At 35.8% G+C, this 26,784-nt stretch overlaps 1 protein-coding gene across 1 annotated transcript in view; it reads left to right on the top strand.

The window, feature by feature from the left end:
- The first annotated feature begins 1,725 nt into the window (after positions 1-1,725).
- gabra5 (gamma-aminobutyric acid type A receptor subunit alpha5) overlaps positions 1,726-26,784 on the top strand; it is a 55,592-nt gene continuing 30,533 nt past the window's right edge. Inside the window, exons 1-7 of the mRNA XM_056460172.1 lie at positions 1,726-2,213; positions 2,425-2,673; positions 3,074-3,158; positions 3,363-3,487; positions 5,225-5,292; positions 5,696-5,916; positions 20,499-20,581. Coding sequence (XP_056316147.1) covers positions 3,076-3,158; positions 3,363-3,487; positions 5,225-5,292; positions 5,696-5,916; positions 20,499-20,581 — 580 coding nt within the window. The 5' untranslated portion in view covers positions 1,726-2,213; positions 2,425-2,673; positions 3,074-3,075. The remainder of the gene's footprint in view (positions 2,214-2,424; positions 2,674-3,073; positions 3,159-3,362; positions 3,488-5,224; positions 5,293-5,695; positions 5,917-20,498; positions 20,582-26,784) is intronic.

Raw genomic sequence — 26,784 nt, 5'->3', positions numbered from 1 at the left:
CACACTTACCTTGTGTCATAAATTGCAAACAGCTTTTTATTCCCATCCACAGCATTCCTGCAAAACAGAAAAGGAGGTGATGTTACTATTCCCATGCCACAACTCTAATTTTAGAAAGAACACATTCTGTAAACAAGTGTGATGTTTCTGATTATTTGTAGTAAAAAGTACCCCAAAAAAGCAGTAACAAATAACTCATAATGTTTTTAGTTCAGGCATGCTGTTTTTGTGCAGTTCTGGTAATCTTAGTTATTCAAGCTCTGCTGAACATGCTCACACACATACACATCAACAACAACAACTAGATCAGGTTTATCAGATGTTCACAGGACACAGGTGGACTGTGGAAGTAACAGCTGTTTTTTGTATGAAAATCTCTGGAGTGCACATCAACCGAGTCAATCGGTACGTAGACAAAAGCACTTTAAAAATAAATCAATCCCCAAAACACAATATCACATTATGTCTGTGTCTAATAAAACTCCATGTCAGAATCAGAAATCAGAATCAGAAAGAGCTTTATTGCCAGGTATGTTCACACATATGAGTAATTTGTTTTCGTGACAGAGCTTCTACAGTGCAACAGGATAACAGAGACAGGACAAAAAACAGATAATAAATATATTTTAAAAAAATACAAGTAGGCATGGGATGATAACCGTTTTCAAGGTATACCGTGGTTTGAAAAAGTCAAGGTTTTAAAACCATCAGAATGTTCTGCAATACCGTTCCTAACGTATGTGTACGATTTTTTTGTTACTTTTTTTTTGTTTTTTAGGACAACAGTATCTCCAGCAGAAAAGATATCCAAAGATGCAATTTTAAATGCTAAAAAAATCTATGAAAAAAGGCATTTAAAAAGAATATATTTTAGACCAGTAATCACAATACCGCAAAAGTTACCATACCGTCAGAATCTTATACCGGCCCATGCCTAATGTACTGTACAAGCTTTACATTTATGCATTTGTCAGACATATTTATCCAAACCAGCTTACGTTGCATTGAATGTATACTTTTAATCAGTTCTTAGTTTCAATGGAAGTCAAACCCGCACCGCAATCCGTCACTAGCGCACTCTTACTCTGCTGTTTAAAAGATGCAGGAAGAAACAATCTTTAAGAATGTAGAAATAAAATCTTGTTCTAACGGATACATTTTTTTTCTGAATAGCACTGTGACCATTAAAGCCAACCCAAAGCAGATGTTTAATTTACTAAGTTGAATCAAAGACTTCCTTCGGCTGTCTTGCTGTTACACTTCCAGCAAGCATGACTTTAGTCACCATTAGTGAGTGTATTTAACTGGGATTCTTTAATACAGATGCTTGTTATAGATTAAAAGTTAAATCTTAATCATTTAAGAATAGCATTGTGCCACATTTTTCACACTTCTTTTATTCTGACTTTGCAACAATTTTCCCAGTTGTACTGTCACCTCAAATCAGCACAAAGTGTGTTGTTATAAAAGAAACTAGTTCAATAAGTTCTCTCCACTTACAGCATGCACAACATAAAAACTGGAGCAGGTAGAGCTTTTACTTTATCGACTGAGGCACTGCAGTGATAGTCAGCATCAGAAAAAAATGGGATGAGAGTTCCCTCTGATGGTTGTCCTCATTACTACTAGAGCCCACTCTGTTACTCATAAGCCAATTCCCAACTCTACTATGTGAAACCATTTTTATCTCTACCAAATCAATATTAGGCTATGCGTCTTTGACTGACACCTTGATGATTTGATATAGTAGACTTCAAATTAATTTAGCCTCAGGACGATTCTTTTATACACAACCCCGTTTTAATTGGGAGAAAGGAATAGTCTTAAAGCATAAATATCCCCAGTGGAGATACATAATGGTCGCGTGAAGAGGAATCCAGTCTTCATTAAACAGCCTGGTGCAGGGGGGCTGCCTCAGGGTAAACGCTCGCGCGCAAAATGCCAAGTAAGCAGAATTGTTGGGAAATCCACTCATTTTCGAGCGTCCGCGCTTGTGCCGCACGCAGGCGCCAGTTTAATCGCGCTTTTCTCTGAATAAGCTCGAACAAGATAAGTTTGGAACCCAAGCGGCCGCTCAAATTTCCCTCGGGGGGTAATTATGCAGCGCGCGGAGGTGACGTCCTATTACTTTGGTCCCAAACACGAACAAATGCCACGGGAGTGACAGTCGGGCGATAGTCGGGAGAGCATCGGACGTCCAAACCGGCGACCTGGTAAGCGGAGAATCCTGTTAAACTCTGTAACGCTTGAACGGTTGCGCAGATAAGCGTTGAGATGTGGTACACTAGACTACCACAGAGAGAAGAAGGGGGAAAAGTAATGGTCTGTTAAAGGGGATGTGTTGGCTAGAGGGAGAATAGGGGAGAAGAGAAAACAAAGACTGTTTTAAGGGCTGTCTGGTTACTGTCGTTCAATCGGATTTAGGAGTGATAAAGAGGTCTTTGGGATGCGAGGCAAAGGAAGGGATGCTCTGCAGCGGTTGCTCAGTCACTGGATCGTGAAAGAGGACGGAACAATGAGCCTGTATGGTTAAGACTGGATATTTCTGAAGAAGAAGAACAACGCGTCGCACTACTGCTGTAAGCTGAACGTTGCGGGATTTTGCTCACTGCTTCAAAAGGAATTCGTTGCAGTTGTTCAACGTGGATCCACTGCACCATTCAGGTATTTAAGGTAAGAAACGAAGCTTTCCACTATCTCTGCTCAACTCTGCTTTGTAGGAGTCACTATAAATGTTCGACAAGTTTATACGCCAGAGGCTGTAAAAACTGAGCATTACAGCTGCTGCAAACTCAGCGCACCTCCAGCTTTTACACACGATCGCGTTGAAAGAAATCTTACCAACTGGCATTTATAGGTTATGCACTAAATCAAAATCATATGCACTAATTGCAAAAAACCCCGAACAAACTAAATTAACTTGTTTTAAATAATATTTTAATAAAACATTATATAAATAAATAATGATCAATTATTAGTGTTATATATGCAAATAATGAAAAGTTGTCCTAATTTGACCTGTAATGAATATATTATCAAGAATGAATGACTTCTTATGCTGGACTCTTTGCAGGTATGGGATATGGACCACACTGCAGCGGCAAAATGAGAAGTCTGTGGGTTGGTGTTTTGTGCATGACTTTGACCTGCCATCTGAGGTACATGTTTAACTTAACTTTCTATTTCATGACACATATTTTATTCTAGTTAATTGCAGGAATCAATTAATGTAAGACATCGATATGTCTATAATAGATTCATATCTTAATGACCATTTTATCATTGTGCTCATGGTTGAAACGCCTAATGGACGAGAGATAATGCTTGTAGTTATTAATTATCTCTGTGGTCTTGTTCATCAGCCTCTCCCAGTCAACTACAGGGACCCCTAAAGAGTCAGAGCTCAATGATAACATCACAGTATTCACACGAATCCTTGACGGATTGCTGGATGGCTATGATAACAGACTTCGACCTGGGCTTGGAGGTAAACTCTGCATAGATAACATTTTCCTCTATAAAAAAGAAAGAAAAGAAAACCTTCACATTTGTCAAGATCGTGCTTCAGCGAAAGGTGTTTTTTTTTCTTTGTGTATTATAGGGCTTTGATGCTTGGCATTGACCTGGTAGTTATTGTGAAAAGAGGTGTTCAGATAAAGGCAGATGCTTTTTTGAAAAACACAGAACGCCTGCACATTCCATTCGTGACAGCGGCATGAAGGACTTTTCATTAAAAAAGATAGAGAGAGAGGGAGAGATGCTGCTTCTTTTCAATTTACTAACTGGGAGGAAAGTACATAGAGCGGAAAAAAAATCTATGTTTTCATACAGGAGGTATTTGCACAGAGCAGAAGCGAATGCTGAAATTGCCTGGTCCTCTGTACAAAATCAAACAACCACTATTTCCTGGCACTCTCAATTACAGTGTTCTTGCCAGAGACAGAGGTAGATACAGAGAGAGAGAGAGAGAGAGAGAGAGAGAGAGAGAGAGAGAGAGAGAGAGAGAGAGAGAGAGAGAGGGGATATGAATGTAGCTGCTGACCTTGAAAAAGCTATCGTTCTTTACCAAAGGTGCAGGTTCATTGTTCACAGAGGTCGAAAGAATGGCATTGTGGCAGAGACAGAGAATAAACACAGGCTGCTCTGTTTTCACGTGAGAAAGAGTTCAAGGGAGCACAGCTCATAACTGTAGCAGCAGCAGCATGAAGGCAATTGACAAATGATGGCATTGGACTTGATTTAGTACTTTGAGAAGGAAAGTGTATTCGGGCGACTGCAATTAACTGCTCTTCATTTAAAATAAATGCAACTAACGTTGATAAAAAGTGGGCAAATCAAAGCATACTTTAGTGGAAATTCGGCAAATTTAATATTATATAAAGACGTTATAAATAAACATTATTCATCTGTGTATATTTATGTTAATTGAAATTTGCATAAGAGAAACATTAAGAGACGACTTGGAAGTAGTTACAGTATAGCATGTGCTTGAGTAAAACATATGCTTGCATTACTGATTACACTGTTGTGCATTTGGACCATAAAATGAAAACAACAATTGATCAAAAAACAAAAAAACAAAAAAAATCAAAACAAATGAAATCATTGTCAATTTCTTCTTTCTATCTATGTATATACATGTTATATACATTATTTATAAAAGAATTTTACTTATAAAAAATATACACTACCGGTTAAAAGTTTGGGGTCAGTAGGATTTTAAAATGTTTTAAAATAAGCTTATCCTGCCGACTAAGGCTGCATTTATTTAATCAAAAATACAGAACAAATGGTAAAATTGTGAAATGTTATTGCACTATAAAACAACTCTTCAAAAGTAGATTATCATTAATTTAATAAATTATTCCAGTGATTTTAAAGATAAATTTTCAGCTTCATTACTCCAGTCTTTAGAGTCACATGATCCTTATGATCCACATGAATATTAGTTATTATTATTATTTTCATTATTATTAATGGTAATAGTAATAAAAGCAGTAATGACTGGACTAATAATTTTAATAAAAAATTTATACATTTCGTAATAAACAAACATTTAATAAATAAGTATTTAACAATTTAACATTTTTTTACATTTAATAAATGTCACTGTAATGAACAAAATAAATTTCTTCAAACAAAATACATGAAAAAAACCCTGACCCCAAACATTTGATTGGTAGTGTATATATTTTCTAAATCAATATTTGTTTGTGCTTCATAGAGAAAGTGACAGAAATCAAGACCAACATCTTTGTCACCAGCTTTGGACCAGTGTCAGATACTGAGATGGTAAGTATTTAAATCATATCCTTCCTTCATGACGAAACACCATTCATTATACTCAACAAATGGAAATTCCCAACCGAGATGAAGACCCCCTTCATTTAACCCCACCTCCATTTGTAAAATTACTTCACCTCTGCATCATTTAATGATATTCAGAATGTAAATAAATAAATTCAGAATGTAATATTTTAGGCAGGACACTGTTCATTTTTATACTGAGCCAAATGACACCTTTGACTTTGCCTTCAGGCAAGGTTGTCACTGTAATTCATGACTCCCTGTAGAAAAAGTTTATGGGGATGTTTTAGTGAGCCCCTCCCCTTCATCACAGGGAGGGCCTGGGTCTCTCACGACGACCCTGCCTTCAGATTTACACCCAATGATGCATACATTTTTCTTTTAACAGGAATACACCATTGATGTGTTTTTCCGTCAAAGCTGGAAAGATGAGCGTTTGTGTTTCAAGGGTCCAATGGAGATGCTACCTCTGAATAACCTGCTGGCCAGCAACATCTGGACACCCGACACCTTTTTCCTCAACGGCAAAAAATCCATTGCTCACAACATGACAACACCCAACAAGCTTCTGAGACTGAAGGATGATGGGACATTACTGTACACCATGAGGTACCAGTGTGTTTTGTCATTTCAAAGCTGTCTGAATGAATGGATTTTTGTAGTACAGTCATACATTCGACCTTCATCTCAGTTATGGCCTCCTCACCCTTGCTTTACACCGCTGAACCCTCCGCTGTCGTGACGGATGTGTTAAGCACACATGAGTTCGGCTCCCGCTGAACTCAACAGCTCATGTTCCTCATAGTACAGTCTCAGTGGGACTGTTCAACTCGCCTCTGCTAAAGCCTACAATTTGCTCTATACATTTTTGATGTCTTTTCAGAAGAGGTCACATGAATTTCCGATTTCATTAGTGTTTTTTTTCATGCTTTAGATTATTTATTCTCTTTATATTTCAAGGGCAAAACTCTATAGACTTTGAATAATACTTTAAATTATGGATGATTTCCCAAAAGGCAAACAATTCTGAGTTTTATGCTGAAATACAATTAGTAGCTTTATTTCTTGAGGTCAAAATAATTTGAGATCAGAGACCTGAGGCCTTATTTACTAGTTTTACTAGAATTTTTGTTTTGTTTGTTTGTTTACCTCAGTGTAAAGTTGGGCTGCACAATATATAATTTCAGCGAATCTGCAATAGTCACATCGCAGGATCTGCAATGTCAAATTGGCATTATGATTAACCAGAAAATACAGTTCAGAACATGCAATTTGTGGAGCATTGCAAAGTTTAATTCTAATTTAATAATATGAAAGACTTTTATTTGATGTGTTTTTCAAGGCCTGTGAAACCATTTTGGCACAATAAATTATAAAGTTTGTCACTTTAGTAAAGATTAATTGTGTTTAATTATTTAATACAATAGAATAAAGATGATTCAGTGTTATTTTACATTTGATTATTGACTTTCTATATTTCAATACAGTCCAACCGAAAACCTTAAAGTATTGTTTATTTAATTGCAACAGTATCTTAGTTCTGTTTTTTTCATCTGAGCTTTAATTTATTTTTTAGCACATTTTCATTTATATTTTTGCACTCAACTAAAAATGATTCCAATCAATATAAAAATGAGAAATTCTTTCCCAAACTTGTAAACTAATTTTCATATCGTAATATATATCACAGAAAACCAAACATTGCAATGTCAGTTTTTCCAGTATCGTGTAGCCCTAGTGTAAACGACCTATGCAAACCAATAGCTTTATACACACTTAATTGACTTGACAAAAAGATTGACAATAGGATCTCAAGACAGTTCAAGCTCATTTATACCATTTGGACACAAGACATTATAAAGTTTTCTGCTTTAACAATTAGACTAGATTTGATAAATTGGGTTTATATGGTTATACAGTGAAGACACTATAATTTTACATTTGATTTTTGAATTTCTACATCTCAGTACATGTTCCTTTTTATTTTTATCTTTGTTCTATTGTTTTATCTGTGCTTTAAATGTTATTTTGTGTATTTATCATTTTGTAAATTTTATGCAGATGCGCTCCCCAACAAAATCATCACAAACAATGTTAAATTGTGATTTTTTTTCCCCTAATAGATTTTTCCCCAAACACAGTTGAAGTCAGAATTATTAGTCTCCCTGAATTATTCGGCCCCCTGTTTATTTTTTCCCCAATTTCTGTTTAACGGAGAGAAGATTTTTTCAACACATTTCTAAACATAATAGTTAACTCATAACTCAATAACTCATTTCTAATGGCTGATTTATTTTATCTTTGCCGTGATGACAGTAAATAATCTTTTACTAGATATTTTTCATAACACTTCTATACAGCTTAAAGTGATATTCAAACATCATTTGGGAAATATTTAAAAAAAGAAATACAATTCAAAGGAAAGCGAATAATTCTGACTTATTATATTGCAGAAAAACTAAATATCGCAATGTCAGTTTTTTCCAATATCGTGCGGCCCTAATTGACAACAATATTTACTGTCTATGTACAGTATATACTGCATGCATATATACAGTATATACGCACACATACACACACAGACATATAGTATGCCAATATAAATATACAGGTATAGTAATTATTCAGAAAGGCGCCACTCATATATTATTTTCCTCATGTAATTCATACTTTTGCTGGAAAAGACATACACAAAAAACACAATCACAAAATGGTATGGATTGGTTGGTAATATTCAGTTTACTCATTTTTGGCCCATTATTGAGTCTATTTATTTACTTGTGTAAATGTGTGTAAATTTATATTTATTCAGTTTTTAAATTAAGTGTTCATTTGATTTATTTACAATACAGTTTGTAAAGTAATAATTTCTGTCTTTTAGTAGATGTATTATATGAGAGACTTACTTTGTTTACGAAATAATTGGATCTAGATGGATTTACATTGTAAACATTAAATAAAAGTTAAATAGCTATTATTTTTAATTTCATATTTTAGGTTTTTAGTTACGATACTCCCAAAACAATTCCACATAATTTTGCTGATTTTTTTACAAAATTCTCAGCAGAAATAGCAAAAAATGTCAGCAGATTCTGTCTGGCTCTACTCATTATGTTAGTCAACTACTATTTGTAAAACATTTTTTATAGGTAGTTAAATAGGCTTTATTTATGAATGCTGGTATAACATACTGAGGCAGCTAATTATCCCCTTTTAAATCCCCATGAATATATTTTGTTTATAAAATGTACATGCCTAAAATCAAAATCGATAAATTGAACATTTTAACTTGATTACGATTAATGAACGATCCTTTTTTTTATTTATTTTATTTTTTTGCCCTCTCCGCGCTGCCCACATTCATTAACGCTACCAAGCTGACCAATCACAGAGCTTGCGCTATGTGTCATTGTGACGTGTGGTCAAATTTTTTGAGAGGTCAATTTTGCCATCAGTCACGGCGAGAAGTATGTGACCGTGTGAAACCTGCACCAGACCATACACTGCGCTCGACGTACTATAGAAGAGTAAACTGATCGGGGTCATGTAACTTCACACGCAGTAGGGAAAGTAATTGAAAAATCTGACCTGAAAAATTTTGATCAATTGTAGGTTCTGAATGTCGATTGCGATTACTTTTCGATTAACCACCTAGCCCTAGTAAATACTGTATTTGGTTTATTTGATTTTCTCTATGTGCCCTGGCTTTGTGAACCAGTCATCCAGGGGTGATCCTACAAAAGGGTGTTCCATGGTGAATAAAAAAGCAGGGTGAGACCGAGAAATAAAAACAAAGGAAAAAGAGAAAGCGAAAGAGGGCATGTGGCTGTGTTTTATGCCCCTGTTGTTGAGTTGTTCTTCACAGACTGTCTGCTCCATTACTCGCGGTACCAGGGCAGAGGGAGAGAACACATACACACACATTCTCTCTCTCTCTCTGTCACACACACACACACACATACACACACGTACACACACAGTTTCTGCTCTCAATGCTATCATCAGCAACAATCTACTGCCAAGTACCGTGCACTGCTGTGTTAGTGCTGTATAAAAGATGCTATTGTTGTTCTCAAATGGCATCGATACTAAATTTACTCTGTAGTAGAATCTGCTTGATTAAGTGCTGAATTTTGATGTGCACAATCCTACTACTGTTTAGATTGCGGTGGTTACGTATTAATTCCTTTCCAAGGTTACTGTCAAAGGGTCATCAAGCCCCTCTCTTTCGGTATAAATCTACCTCAGAATTTTTTCAAAAAATGCTTCATGATGAGCATGGAGTGCTGAAAACAGAGGGAGGAGTGGGCGTGGCCGTCAGAGTAGGGGAAAAAGAGGGGAGCGAACAACTGTCAGTTCACAAAATCAGATTAAAAAAATCACACAAAACGTGAGGAGACCCATGATTTTATAGTTTACAAAGTAAAAATGTAGAGAAATAAACAGTAAGTAATTTAATGTTATTCGTAATTTCATATAATATATGCACATAACGCTGCTGTCACAATTGTGCAGTGTGTAGCATGATCGCCGCTAATTCTGGCTGGGCCAGTTGGCATTTCTGTGTGGAGTTTGCATGTTCTCCCGCTGTTGGCGTGGGTTTCCTTAGGGTGCTCCGGTTTCCCCCACAGTCCAAAGACATGCACTATAGGTGAATTGAATAAGCTAAATTGACCGTAGTGTATGTGTGTGAATGCAGGAGTGTATGGGTGTTTCCCAATGTTTGGTTGTGGCTGGAAGGGCATCCGCTGTGAAAAACCCATGTGCTGGATAAGTGGGTGGTTCATTTCTCTGTGGCAACCCCTGATTAATAAAGGGACTAAGCCGAAAAGAAAATTAATGAGTGAATATACACATAACCACAATTTGTTTTATTGTTATAAAGATTATCATGTTTATATGAACACTATAAATGAGGAGGACTTCTCTCCTCCCGAATCCCCAGATCTGATTGCAGACACAGTGGAGCAGTGCATCTGTTTCAACCATTGAGTCTGCCGGTAACCTGGAGGATTTTAAACAAAGGCGAACACAGCAGCACGGATATAGACTATGTGTCTGAATGGTAACAAACTCAACTGATAAAAGGCAAAGTCCACCATTTTTCAATTTTCATACTACTCTCCTGACAAAAATACTTGCTACACACAAACAGTTTTGCAGTATCGGCCCTGACAGCATTGCGGGGAAAGCCATGAAACAAACTCCATGGATCATGGAAAGAAACACATACGACCCACCATGAACGGCTAAATACTGTAAATACTCTAAATACTGTGTGTCATGAATAAATAAGAAGCAGAGTCTTCTCATAGAATAAGAAAGCTCAGCTATGAATAATAATGAGAAATCGACACGTCATCACTCCACTAGCCAAATTCGCGCTACGTCACGGATTTTGATCCCGCCCTAAAAAAAGATTTTAAACCCGGAAGATGAAATTAGCTGACAAAAGCTCGATACGATCCAGTTTTCCCTACAATTAAAGCTAACATGGCCTAACGTTGTCTTAATTGATGCTTAGCACACACAAATCTGTTAAAATTAAACTGAAATAAACTAATTGAAAATTAAAAAGTACTTGAAGGTTTCTTGAACCTTTAAGATGATCCATTGTATAATGAGTTATTAGCGTTTATTAACTAATTCAAATGTAGCGGAGGATTAGGCAGGTTTTGCACAGAAGTAACAATTATGTTTCATGTAACGGGGCTAAAGCAAAGTTAAAAGAAATGAGAAAGGCAAAGAACATGGATCATTTCATCTGCTGAAAATGCATTTCTTTCTCATTTATGATCCTTCACTGTTTTTTTAGCTGTTTGATTGTCTGTGTTGTGGGACCGAACGCATATTACAAAATTATTCAATTGATAAAGCTTTAGATAGAGCTGCTTTTTTAGATGGTAGATTGAAGGAGATCATCAATCAAACATTAATGACTCTGAGAGGAAATGACTCGGAGCGTGTCATTTAGAAATCAATGGTGGAGCTATTGTAGCTTGCCTACAATAAACTCTGCCCAGTGTTGCATTTCCTAACAGTGCAAACCATTAAAAGGGCCTTTCACCACTCACTAACGCACACATTGTTTCCGGAAAAGTGATCAGCAGTAAGGTTTGTCTTCTTCTTTCTTTTTCCTGCTGAGATGGAAAGGAGCACCTTAGCTGCCATGAAAAAGCAGGGCAAAACAGTTTCACCACCCACATTCTAAAAGTGGAATGCAGTCTACAGTCTTTTATTAGAGTTAAAAAGGAGGTTATGAGACCGAACAAAAGGGAGATGTTCTAGAAACTGTCAAATCTTCTGAAAGATCTGCCATGTTTTTAAAATAACTTCTTAGCTTGAGCTCGATGTTGAGGCAAATGCTGCAGTAAGCAAACATGCGTTGTAAAAATGTAAAGAATATTTTTGTTTAATATATAGTTTTTGTAAATACAGTTTCACAATTATTAATTATAAATAAAGAAATATCATGAACACATCGAATTAAACATGACATTTGGATTATGGGTAAGCCTATGTGTGAAAATGACAGAAAACTTATTCTAAAACACAGTACTTATATTTTATTCATTCATTTTCTTTTGGCTTAGTGTCTATTTCAGAAGTTGCCACAGCGGAATGAACCGCCAACTATTCCGACATATTTTTTACGCAGCGCATACCCTTTCAGCCGCAACCCACTACTGGGAAACACCCATACACACTCATTCACTCACACTCATACTCTACAGCATTCATTCGTTCATTTTCTTTTCAACTTAGTTCCTTTATTAATCAGGGGTCGCCACAGCAGAATGAATCACCAACTTATCCAGCATACTTTTTACGCAGCGGAAGCCCTTCCAGCTGCAACCCATGACTGGAAACCCCATACACTCTCATTCTATTCACCTATAGCAAATGTCTTTGGACTTTTGGAATGTCTTTGTTTTTGTCTTTGGAAACCCACGAGGAGAACATGCAAACTCATTCATTCATTCATTTTCTTGTCGGATTAGTCCCTTTATAAATCTGGGGTCGCCACAGCAGAATGAACCGCCAACTTATCCAGCATTTGATTTACACAGCAGATGCCCTTCCAGCTGCAACCCATCTCTGGAAAACATCCACACACAATTCACCTGTACCACATGTCTTTGGACTGTGGGGGAAACCGGAGCACCTGGAGGAAACGCAGAACGCAGGGAGAACATGCAAATTCCACACAGAAATGCCAACTGGCCCAGCCGAAACTAGAACCAGTGACCTTCTTGCTGTGAGGCGACAGTGCTAACCACAGAGCCACTGTGCGACACCTTACTTATATTTTAATTTATTAAAAACATCTATAGTGTATTTTACAAATAGTGTTTTTAATATGTCTTCAAATAATTCTTGATGGAAATATATGACAAGATTTATTTATTAAATATGTTGAATGACATTGTGCTTCTTCTGTAAATTGTAATTAAAATGCATGATAGGCATTCTTTTCTGGCTAGAAGAAAAAAAAATCATATATATATGAGAAATACACTCACCGGCCACTTTATTAGGTAACCCGTCCAACTGCTTGTTAACGCAAATTTCTAATCAGCCAATCACATGGCAGCAACTCAATGCATTTAGGCATGTAGACATGGTCAAGTCGATCTGCTGCAGTTCAAACCGAGGATCAGAATGGGGAAGAAAAGGGATTTGAGTGATTTTGAACATGGCATGGTTGTTGATGCTAGACAGGCTGGTCTGAAGATTTTAGAAAATCCTGATCTACTGGGATTTTCACGCACAACCATCTCTAGGGTTTACAGAGAATGGTCTGAAACAGAGAAAATATCCAGTGAGCGGCAGTTCTGTGGGCGCTAATGCCTTGTGGATGCCAGAGGTCAGAGCAGAATGGCCAGATTGGTTCGAGCTGATAGAAAGGCAACAGTAACTCAAATAACCACTTGTTACAACCGAAGTATGCAGAAGAGCATCTCTTAACGCACAACATGGCGAACCTTGGGGCGGATGGGCTACAGCAGCAGAAAACAACAGAGGATTGGAAAAACCTTTTCTGGTCTGATGAGTCTCAATTTCTGCTGCAACAGTCAGATGGTAGGGTCAGATTTTGGCACCAACAACATGGAAGGATGGATCCATCCTGCCTTGTAAGGCAGTTCTGAATGCAAAAGGAGGTCCAACCCGGTACTAGTAAGGTGTACCTAATAAAGTGGCCAGTGAGTGTATAGAGCCTGTATTACGGTTTTATTGTTTGGATTCTTCTTGACCCAGATACTTCAATAACTAAAAACAGCATTACATTATCAGCTCTTCAATATTTAAGGAAACCTAATATTTTAGCCTAACCTAATGCTTTAAGCATTGTACATAATTTATAATCAAACCCACTGCTGTGCTAGCACAGAATCGGCCAGTGTTACTTATGGACACAGACTTCTGTCTGAAAGCTCTTGTGAAATTTGTAAGACAGCCAAGGGAAGGACAAAAATAATAATTTATGAGCCTTAATAGGCTATCACAGACCAAATAAAGCTCACCGTCTGGATAAAGCTATGAGCTCCTGTGATTTGTCAAGGCCCAAGTGCCACATCGTTTCGTCTCCACATCCAGCAATGCTTAGCTCAGCACTAAACCTTCAGTAAGTACACAGCGAGCCCTTCGCCTCCCATATGGCTGCTTTTGATAAAGTTGTGTGAGCTAGTCGAATGGAGGTTGAGTTTAGAGGACAGTCCTTCATTTCTCCAATACAGCAATTCATCATGGAGCTGTCAGAGATGAAGGCCCTGCGCTGATTAACCGGGGGAACAGCGCCTCACGTGTACTGTCTCATTAATTACATCCTCGCAGGATTTCCAGCCAGAGATCTGACTATGGGCCCTTCAACCTCAGATGCTGATGATGGGGGTGTAAGCAGTTAAGCAGAGTTCTGTTCTTTTTGCTTAAAATCTACTAAATTTTTTTGGTAAAACACTATACAGTATATGGCGTTCATTCCACTTGTAGCGACCTCTGAAATAGAGACTAAGCTGAAGGAAAATGAATGAATGAGTGAAGTTTAAATGTTAAACTAATTTCGAGAGGAGCATGTGCTCATGATTGACCCAGCTGGTCCACATTAGCTAATCATGATCCTCCAATCAAAGGATCCCAAGTCACTATATATATCCTCATTTCCTCTCTACAACTATCTTCGTCTGGAAGAAACCCCCCTCCTCCCCTTCTTCCACCTTTATCAAGAATGGACGGCACGGTGGCCTAATGACTAGCACGTTTGCCTCACAGCAAGAATACCAATGGCGTTGGGTCTTCACTAGGCCATCTGGTGTTTCTGTGCGGAGTTTGCATGTTCTCCGTGTGGGTTTCCCCCGGGTTCCCTGGTTTCCTCCCACCATGCAAATGTGCTCTATATTATTGATAAAATAAGCCTAAATCTTTTTCTAATGTCTTACTCTCAGGAAGTTCACCTTGGCCTCAGCAGCGGGGGAGTTTCAGATCGACCTGAGCTCAGGCTCCCCTCGCCCTGTGAAAGGGAGGGAGCCCTGGGCTCGAGGATACCTTGAGCTCAGGGCTCTCTCCCGGGACAGCACGCCAAACAAGCTATGTATAAATCGTGAGCTAAGTGTGAACTCTTGAAATACAGTATATGGCGCATCGTGTTTACAAAAAAATTATGTCAGTAACATTTTATCTGGTGACGCAGTGGCGCAATAGGTAGTGCTGTCGCCTCACAGCAAGAAGGTCGCTGGTTTGAGCCTCAGCTGGGTCAGTTGGCGTTTCTGTGTGGAGTTTGCATGTTCTCTCTACATTCGCGTGGGTTTCCTCCGGGTGCTTCGGTTTCCCTAAAAACCACTGACAGTTTGGAAAATAAAGTTGCCCATATGTGCATTAGTTTGAAGCTGTAGCCCCCTTTCTTAACAGGGACAGTGAAAAATGGCATTTACATTCTACATCACCAGTGTCAACATATTATATTTACGTAACATCAAACATCAAATTACGTAATCTAAATAACCTTGTTTAATATTATATCATCAGCGGAGTAAAATGGTTTTAAAATGACAATAATATCATTTATTGCAAAAATTTCAGTGACACTATATTGAGCAAAAAAATAAATAAAAAGGCCACAGGCCTGGGAACCAGACTGTTTTTATTGTTTTAATTTGGCCGATGTCTGTTTCAGACTTACTAACTACACTGCAATGATTTGATATGATTTGATTTCATTTGATTTGGTTTGATTTGACGAAGGATAGTGAGTGAGTGGTTGTAAACGGAGGCTTTAACAGAGGCCGGAGAAAGAGAATAGATATAGCAAAAGAAAGACAGGCTGTACTGGACTGCAATAGCAGCAACGGAGTTACCTTATGGGAATTTCCAGATACCTATAGAAAATCATATTCTGCATTAACTTATTAAATGAGCAGATTTAACAAATATTAAGCTAATTTTATACTTAAGTGATTATGTGATGTTTTCAGCATTAAAGACATTTGTGTTTGGGCATAGTTTTACATGTTTTAGAAAGTCAAATTATTAGCAGCAAATATGTTCAATTCATCTGTAAAAACTCCAAAGTTAGAGCAAACAACCCAATTCAGTACATACACTTCAGTCAATAGACTTGTGCATCTGTTGATTTCATTTTATGTGTGGATTATCATTGTTGGTTTCCCCCACAGTACAAAAACACGCGATCTTGGTGACTTGAATAAGCTAAATTGGCCGTAGTATGTGTGTGAATGAGTGTGTATGGATGTTTCCTAGTACTGGGTTGCAGCTGGAAGGGCATCCTCTGTGTAAAACATATGCTGAATAAGTTGGTGGTTCATTCCGCTGTGGCGACCCCTGATAAATAAAGGAACTAAGCGTAAGGAAAATGAATGAATATATTATGGTTGTGTTTGAAAAACTCACTGGCAGAAATACTAGAGAAAAAAAAAATTATTTGTCACCATGTGTGATTCCTCTGAAGGATGTCAAAATAAGACATCCATTCTTTCATTCATTCATGCCAACTATTCCGGCATGTTTTATGCAAATGTTTTCCAGCCACAACCCAGTACTGGGAAACACCCATACACTCTTGCATTCACACACACACTCATACACTACGCACAATTGAGCTAATCCTCATTTACCTATACTGCAAGTCTTTGATCTGTGGGGGAAACCAGAGAGGAAACCCACATGAACACAGGGAGAACATGCAAACTTCACACAGAAATGTCAACTGGCCCTGCCAGGACTTGATCCAGCGATCTTCTTGCTGTGAGGCAACAGTGTTAACCACTGAGCCACTGTGCCACCTATTAAGATATCCAGAACAATTCAAAATATTTTGGATTTATCTATATCTTTCAAATTTATAATAATGATAATTTCACCATCCCTGTAATGGTTTGTACCATTTTGTCAGCATATTCAGTTGGCTGTCTGAAACTGGCAGATCTAGCTTATACCAATAGACACCATGTTTGTAGCTACATATACCTTATAAACAAATTAGACTCATAGAGTCAAATTAGACTCATAGGATGTATTTTACAATATATAATAGAGATCTATGCTTACACATGAAAGTTAAAAGAGTGAGCACAATTTTTTATGATCATTGATTTATTATGCAAACTTGTCATTGTTCTGCATTTGTTATTTTTTATAAAAAATATGCCATCTTTGAAATGCAAAGTATATGGTAAAACTACTTGCTCTTCAAACAACTGTGTTTATAACAGTACATAAAAATAAAATATTATTATAAGAAAACACAACTTTACAACATCAATCAGCTTTACAGCCAAAAAATCAATAGAAGTGAATGAGACCATGAAGTCTTGAACCTATAAGGTTCTAATAGTTGTGCCCTCTAGTATGTGAAAGAATATGGTCAATAATTAGCAACAGTAAAAGGAAATATTTAAAGTATCCATTGTTTTCGAAAAGTTCAGATGGTATTTAGTGTACATATTGAATATCAAAGCAGCTGCATTGTATACAGCAACTAGAAAACACTGTTAGAGCAAGAAAACGTAAGTATTTGAAGTTTTGTCAGTTTAGTGGCTAATTCATACGATTTCGAACGAGTTAAGTCGTATTAAAATGTATGATTTTAAAAAGGATGCTTGGCACCAAACCCCACCCCTAAACCCAACCATCATTGGGTGATGAGCAAATCATACAAAATTGTACGAATTAGATCATACGAATTGATACGAATTAGCCACAAAATCAAAAATTTACGAATTGCCGTGAGATTGTGTTGCTTTTTCTTGCTGTTTTTAAGAATCACCTACAGGCAGAAAGTGAAATTGCAGTTTTATTTAGCCTGTCTTTTTTTGTACAGGTGTTTTTGATGTAACATAATTTCACAAAGCTCATCATTTTACTTTATATTTTGAAATTATAGAATTTTTTAATGTTTCAAAAATACAAAAATCAAGCCAATATCAAAATATGCTAATTTGCTTATAAAAAATAAATCTGCAATCAGAATCTGCCATAAAAAAAACAATATTAATCAAACCCTTCATTACTCTGTCAGTGCCGACATCTTATTGCTTGGCTTACACCAATAATGGGTTCCAGACGGGATGTTAAAGGGAAGGTTTAATGACTACGGGGTGGCATAATAAGGCCTCCATCATGTATTATGGTAATGCTAGCTATGATCAGCCTTGATCTCATACAATTGCTGCTCTAAATGGCCTTGCTGATGACTTTTTTTAGCAGCCATCATTGAACATTGATTCAAACAGACTTTCTGCAGCTAGCAGACACATGGTAGAATTTATTTCTTTACGTGGAATCTTGGGGTTGTTTGATGGAGTAACAATAATTAAGTGATGCGTCATATTTTGTAACCTTCAGGAGTCTGTTTCATATGAGCTGTCTCAGATTTGATGAATTAATTTTCTTTATCTGCAAAATACATCTCCATCACTTTTTACGCATTTAGTCTTTTCAGGTAATCTTATATTGTAGTGTTTCTAATGTGTAATATACAAGTTGTCCACTAGAGAGGGCTGCAGGATAGTAGATTCACACACTGCAGTCACTGCAGTCTTCTCATCAGGCTCCCCCTCCCCGTTTTTCATGTAAAGAAACCCATTGTGAGGAATCCCCTAATTTATGAAGACAACTATACGATTTCATGGAGAAGGACTTATTTATTCTGAGCAATACCTTTTATTTTGAGAAGTATAATGATTTTAATATTAATTTAAAGACAGTGTTGTTTAAAAAAAAAAAACATTTTGCCACTTTAGTGACACCAGATATTAAGTTCTTATATATAACATTTAATTTATTGTAATATGTTTATATTAAGGAATATATAATACATTATATAATATACATATAAATAATAATAACAAATAATTGTTATTTTAATTGTAATTAGATTAATTAAATAATTATATTAGGTATAATGTACAATTGAAGTCAGAATTATTCACACCCCTGTTTATTTTTACCCCAATTTCTGTTTAACGGAGAGAAGATTTTTTTCAACACATTTCTAAACATAATAGTTTTAATAACTCATTTCTAATAACTGATTTATTTTATCTTTGCCACGATGACGATAAATAATATTTGACTAGATATTTTTCAAGACACTTCTATACAGCTTAAAGTGACATTTAAAGGCTTAACTAGGTTAATTAGGTTAACTAGGCAGGTTAGGGTAATTAGGCAAGTTATTGTATAACGATGGTTTGTTCTGTAGACTATTGAAAAAAAATAGCTTAAAGTGGCTAATAATTTTGACCTTAAAATGGTTTTTAAAAAATAAACAGCTTTTATCCTAGGTGAAATAAACCAAATAAGACTTTCCTCAAAAGAAAAAAAATAGTATCAGACATACTGTGAAAATTTCCTTGTTCTGTTAAATATAATTTGGGAAATATTTAAAAATAAAAACTAATTCAAAAGGCAGCTAATAATTCTGACTTCAACTGTATTTATATTTAGAGTAATTCATTAATACACTCACTTTAATATGCCATATTTTGTCTTTTCTCAATAACTAAATTACTGTATGACATATTGTATGTCTCAATAAAAAATGCTTTTAAGTTCATAAAAAGCATAATATTTTACTAAATTATTTCTTTATATAAGTAATTTATTTAAAATTAATATAGCTGAAACTGTATCTGTGGACAGGTATACTAATTTGTAATAGAACTGAAAGTAGTGAACACCTTACTCATTTTTTTTCTTGTAGTCCTCAAATGTTCCAATAGGTGGCGATGACAACTCAAAATCATCACAGTATTATAAATTCTTCTGTGTACAACTTTCTAAATCCATTTGAATCAAATATCAATTAAAAAAGAGAGTAACTCCATAGGGAATGTTATTTGTATGTGTGTGTCAGTGAGATGTGTGTGTGGGTCTTTATAAGCAAAGCCAGAATTAGCAGTGCTTTACTTCACCAGTTTGGCAGCATTCCTAGTTCTGGCACACGATGGCACCCTTGTTCTATAAATACATCTAAGAGCATCCAATATACACACGCAAGCTCAGTCTTCCTAATAATACACACCAGCTATTTTAGCTAGAATAAGAGGATTTTCGGTAACACTTTACAAACAGGTCCCATTTAATAATGTTAATTATTGCATTTACTAACATGAACAAACAATGAACAAAACATTCATTGCAGTATTTATTCATATTTGATATTGTTAGTTAATGAAAATATAGTCGTTCATTGTTAGTTCTCATTATCTCACAGAGTATTGACTATAGTAATGTTAACTTTGAATTTTAATTTGTAAATATTAAACAATGATTAATAAATGCTTTAAAAGTAGTGTTCATACTTAGCCTATGCTAGTGTAACGGAGGCCAGGTAGTAAGTGCTGTGCAGGTAAACCTCACTCCTCTGACCTCTAAAGGTGCTCTATAGCGACAATATAGGTGTCTTTAGCCTCCTTGGTAGAGCAGCCGACTCCCATGCAGAAGGTTGCCGGTTCAATACCAGCTGGGAGCAGGTTGGGTGGCGTAGGACCAGTGGGGTTACACTAGTGAGTACATGAACTCACATTAACTAATGAAACCTTGTAGTAAAGTGTGACTGGATTTTGACTGAATTACTTTCAATCAGTTATTTAGTGTAGTGGGTGGCAGCAGTGAGTTGAGAGATTTATATCCAGATCATATCCATTTCCGTATCTTTATGTTTCTCTCTTCAGATTGACCATATCAGCAGAGTGTCCAATGCAGTTGGAGGATTTCCCTATGGATGCCCATGCCTGCCCGCTCAAATTCGGCAGCTGTAAGTCTATAATGTTTTATGTTTAATGACAAAAATCCCATTGCCACTCATAAAAATCTTTAGTTTATGTTTCATTGCTATCCAAAAAATCTATTTTGAAATATGAGAAACCGAGAAGTCATAAGAGAAACCCTCTGATGCTGAAATGTATAGATATTTCTTAAAATGCAAGATTACATCCATCTGTTCTTCAGTTAAAACATGTGAATAGTGTATTAAACTTAAAAAATGCATAATTTACTATACTTCCCCCCCAAAAGTAGTACATTGGGTGTCTTAGTACAGAACAATATCATTTGTCAAATGTTATCTGAACAGACAGTTAAAGAAACTTTCTTAACACTAAAAAAATAACTGTTCATTGTAAGGTCCTTTTCAAAAACTTCAGTAATATTTTTATTTTACAGTGTCCTTTTTACATGTACATGTAAGAGTATTAACAGTACATTATGCATAATTACTTGAAGCTAAATCTAAACCAAACCCTAATCCTAATGCAGTTTGACTACACTCCTTTTTTTGCCTGTTACATCAAATGCATTTTTAACTTTAATTCATGTCATGCCATACTGATACTGTAAATATCAGACTACACGCTCATTCATGACCAATCAGTGCTTGCTGTCTTTAACCACATGCACAATGTCACAAACTTCAATATACTAGATCATAAACAAGCCTCTGGGAAACAACTTAAATTTAAGTAGTCTATCATGACTGCTTTACTACCTTAATTTCCGAAAGTGTGAAGAAGAATTTTTGTGTTACTGTTAGTTAACATTACAGATATGATCTCTACCATCAGGGAGGGCAAAAAAGCAATGTATTGTTGTTGGTTTGTTGTGAAGCATCCAAAACACAGCATTGTTTGTCTTCCATTCCGGCTCAAACATTGGTGTTTATGAATTACAGTATAAAACAAATGAATTGTGCCACCCATAGAGGTACCACCGGACAGTTTATATTAGGTTAACCCCTATTGTGAGCACAGGAAAAAATATCCATAATTAACTTTTTTTTTTTTTGTAGTTTGTGATTCATGTATTCTTTTTTTAAATTGATTAATGATTTTGAATTGCACAGTGAGATCTATCTAAGGCTGCACAATATATCATTTCAGCATCGATATCACAATATGCGCATCTGCAGTAGTCACATTGCAAGATATGCAATGTTGAGTCTGAATTATAGTTGACCAGGAGCCACAGAACATGTGATTTGTAGAGTCACTGCTAAGTTTAACCATAATAGAGTGAAGGTTTATCATTTGCATGTGTTTTTAGGGCCTGTGACTGAGCATTTCAAGAGTTTAAACCATTCGGGCACAAAAAATGATGATGTAACAACAATTAATTGCATTTAATTATTTATACAGAGTTTATACAATTCATGCAAAAATCTTACTTATAATTTTTGTCTTGTTTCTTGTCCAAATACCAAAATTTCAAATAAAAAATAATATTATTTTACTTAACATAATGGCAGATCATTTGGCTTGTTTTAAGGAAAATTTTATAAAGTTTATAAATTTTAAAAAAGTTATTTCTTCTGAAGGTGAAAATAATACAAAATGTTTACTTGACCTAAGAGTTGTTCCGATATTTGGACTAGAAACAAGACAATGCAACGTAAATTTTTTTTGGAATTGTTATTACTGTACCTGAATAATGTTAGCCTCCCCAGAAAACATCGCAATATCAGATTTAGGGATGCACCAATATGGATTTTTAGGCTGATATTGATAACCAATAACTCTTAAGATTTGGAGGCCAAAACCGATATACTATAGTCAATAAATATACATATTTCAAAATGTTATATTTTTATACAGTAAACAACTGTTTAGGGTGCTGTGAAGGATCTGTCGGCTCATTATATGTGTGCGTACTGACAGATACACAATGACACTCTGAAAAATATCTACAATGATAAGGAATATGGTTACTTGCTGAGTTATTAACGCACAGCAATACTACACAAAGAAAGGACGAACTTTGAAGGACTAAACAATGTGAGGTAAGCTCTGTTGTAGTCAGAGATGTATTAAGTACTAGAGGCCAGACTTAAGTAAAAGTACAAGTGCTCTATCAAAAAGTGACTTGAGTAAAAGTTGAAGTGCTCTTTAAGCACCATACTTAAGTGGAAGTACTAAAGCATTCAACATTTTTTGTACTTAAGTATTGCAAGTAGTTTATTTCAAAATTTACTACTCAAATACTGAAAATAAAAGTACAAGTATTGTGTAATGTAATTATTAAAGAAATCAGTCAAAAGACATCATATTGTTTTGTTTATTTTAAATATCTTTTGGGGCACATGATTAAGCAGAACGAAAAGAAACATGGCTTACGATACTGTTTTTCTCTCGCGCTTGAATCACAATTCTGACAGATTATAACAGCTTTAACACAAACCTTTCAAAGTTGTGTGTCACAAAAACACTCCGTAATCCACTCAAAACGCTATTAAAACCCATTTTCTGATTGCAAATTTCCGGTTGCAAGCGCTGTAAACGGAAGTTCTAAGCATTCTACCGGAAGACGCTGGTCACTATGGCGCCCTCCATGCAGTAGCCAAGAAAAAGGTCTCATTGTAACGATTAGGGATGTGAATCTACACTCGTCTCACGGTTTGGTTCGGTTACGATTATCATGCCATCGATTCGGTTTAATACGATATCTCAGTGAATCTCTGTGCATTGACAATGCTTTCCATACATAATTAGATTTTTCTTCCCAACACAAGAATTTTTTTTATTAAAATCTATAAATATATTTATATTTATATATGGGCGATGCAGTGGCGCAGTAGGTATATATTATTTGTAATACATTTTTGTTCTTTAATACAGCAGTAAGATACATGAACTGCTCCCTTAATTTGACCTGCTCAAAGAAAACACTCTTTCTGAATGTATCAAACAAAACTCCAATACATGCACAGAAGACAGCATGAGCATTCATAGCAAATAAACTAATGTAAATATTATCCCGCTTGCTTTTTGAGCGCTGACAAGCGAGGTCTTACACCCCTATAATTGGTTATTGCCTTCACCTGCTCAACAGAAAGGGCTGCAGTTGGCTTTAGAAATGAAAGCGCTGTTCACCGATGGCAGGAATAACAGCCTCGGTTAGTCTGTATGCGCATAATGACACAGTGGAGAAAACTCACACCTCAGACACGCTCGTGTCAGGATCCACAAGTATCGCTTTAACAGCCAAGAGGAGAGGAAAAGTTACCTCACAAACACGCCAGTGGGTCAAATGTCCAAAGTGAGAGAGAGAGAGGCAGAGATGGAGTTTTACAGCATTTCTCCATAGTAGTGAAATAGAGGCTCGTGTGCTCTGCCACCTTCATTGTAGTAAGAGCGTTATTTACTCTCCCTCGCCTCCTTCGCCATAGTATTCTACTGCGACATCGCGCATAGGAGATAAATGACGTCAGTACGTAATAACCGGTTATGTTCCATTACTGAACCCTAGTAACAGGTAACGATGCAGCACATAAAAAATCTTTGAGAGTAAAAGTATTAAACTCATCGAAAATATGTACTGAAGTAAAAGTGGAAGTAGGAGAAAAAAAACAATACTCTAGTAGAGTACAGATACAGCCTTTTAGTACTTAAGTACAGTAGTGAAGTAGTTCTACTTCGTTACTATACATCTCTGGTTATAGTGCACTGGACAAGTCTGAACAAGTTCGTCCCAGGCATACGCGAAGCAGGCAGTTATGTACAATTACAAATATTGGCTTAATGATATCGGCCTAATTTTGACATCGGACTGATAGCCATAACATTAAAAGAAGCATTTATCGGCCGATAACAATATGGTCGCCGATATATTGTGCATCCCTAATCAGATTTTTCCATTATCCTGCAGCCCTAATGGGATCTTGACCTTTCTTACAATGCTTGATGTTGAAAAGTTAGAAAGAGTGACCTTTATTGACATTTTTAATATTTTAAGGTTTTATATTGTCTGGAATTATACAGAATTATACAGAATTTACAGAATTATATATATTATATATATGACTAACCCTAACCCTAACCCTATATATATATATATTTAATATAATTTTCAATAAAAGTCACTTTGTTCAACTGCAGAATTGAATTTTCATCATCAAAAGTTGACAGAGCAGAGAAAAAAAGTCTCATTATTCAATTCATAGTGGTAAATAAACAGAAAATACATGTAAATCATGAAACATGGAACCTGTTGATGGATATTTATTTGGCAATATTTTTAGTTTTACTCACTGCATTTTTTGTCATGACCTTTTAGTGTTCTTTTTACCAAAATAAACTAAAATTGCATACTAACTTGGCCCACTTTAAACAACTCGACGAACTGGTGTTAAAGTCCAGTTTAGTCTCATTATCACATGGCAGGTGCTTTTGTCCGAGAGCGGGATTAAGATTATCACCTGCTGCTTGCAGAGAGGAGGGTGACTTGAGGACTGGATTAGGAGGAAGGTGTCCTGCCATCCCTCTCATACCCACTGCATAGAGACACACGCACACACAAAAGAAAGGTTTTTTTGGTGCTAAGAAGCCAGGGATGACCTGAGATGAGCTCAGCTTTCTTTGATGCAAAAGGCTGTGCACAGAGAGTCTTTGGTTTAGGATTCCGTAGACAGACAGAACTCAGTGATGCTGGGAGATTGTGCGTATCCAAATACATTTTAAGATTTAGTTTAAGTACATCACACAGCATTTTTGTCTGCTGTGTTATATTTAGAATAAAAAATACAGAATAGTTAGTTACACAATTTTGGTCAGTTTGGCTCACTAGTTGATTATGCAATAAATAAATAAATCAGAATTTTAAATACCCAAAATACTACAAAACAAACATGACTTTAGTACATTTAAATAAAAATATTTTTATTTATTTTTTTGAGAAATCTGTTAATACACTCTATTTTTCAGTGTAGCAGTCATTTTAAAGCTGTGGAACCTTTCAAATTTTGTATGTGATATTTAAAACAATTTTAATTATTTGTTACTTGTAATTTTTTTGAAAAATGTATTGCACTCTATAAAACATCCCTATAAAACTATATATACATTTTTTGTTTTAATACCTGTGTTTTGCATCGAGTCACATTGTGTAATGTCTGTAAAATTAATAAATAACATCGAGACAGAAACCTACAGTACATTTTCTGATTTCATCTAATGAAATTTGCTCTTGGACTTCAACTTGCAAAGTTGCATAAGGCTTATGCTCTGCATTCGTACATCAAGGTTTAACAAATCAAAAATCGGCTGGCATAAGGTGACATTTAATCTAATCTGGCCTGTGACCTAAAACGAATCTGATGCCATGCATTTGGGCATCTCATAGTCTCCCCAATACGATTTGATGGAATTGTTAAATTAGAACATCTACATGGTTAGAAGTAGGATAGGATAAAAAATGTAATCACTCTAAAATTAATTATACCGGCCGGCATGATTTGACCTGAATCCAAATTGGTATATGCAGACAAGCAACCATACTACTACATCAATACTGTCTAAAAACATTTTGTTTAAAAGAAGAGAAGCTTGTCTTGGTATTCTAAAAATATTTTCTGAGGCTTTTTCTGAGCAGTTCATTCAGGGATCCCATTTTTTTAAAAATCTACAACTCTTGCTTTGTTTTCACAATTGAGAGATACCTTGTGGGCAACAACATATCCAACAACATTTACTACTCCTCTCATTGACTTTATTATACATCTTTGATAATAGAATCAAGACCTACCTATAGCACCATAAATATTTAATGAAGTTTGATCACAACTGAATATTCACAGTCTTAACAAACACTAACTTTTCTGCACAGAAATCATTGCCTTTTGATATTTAGTCAATTGATAAGAAATTTCTGTGTGATTTGTAAAATTTATAATTTTATCATTTAAAACACCCTGTTAGCTATCTAAACTGTTTCAGATGGTATAAATTATTTATTATCAGGTGGTACCTCAGAGTTTAGCCTTCATTTAGGTGTCTTGCTTAAGAACATACTTATGTCAAGTTCACACGTTTAACATAATTTTCCCAGCAAGAGTTTCTCTATGTACAGAGAATTAGTGATTTAACTTGTAAATCGCATAACAAATGTGTTTACTTGAAGTATTGTGCTCTGTTATGTAAAGGGTTATATAAATTCTGTCTGCACTTAGCAGCTTTTGTTTGGCTCGTTGGA

The sequence above is a fragment of the Danio aesculapii genome, chromosome 6 (assembly GCF_903798145.1).
Source record: "Danio aesculapii chromosome 6, fDanAes4.1, whole genome shotgun sequence".
In the NCBI taxonomy this organism is placed as follows: domain Eukaryota; kingdom Metazoa; phylum Chordata; class Actinopteri; order Cypriniformes; family Danionidae; genus Danio; species Danio aesculapii.
The sequence above is the reverse complement of the archived record's forward strand: the minus strand, read 5'-3'. Positions and strand labels throughout refer to the sequence as shown.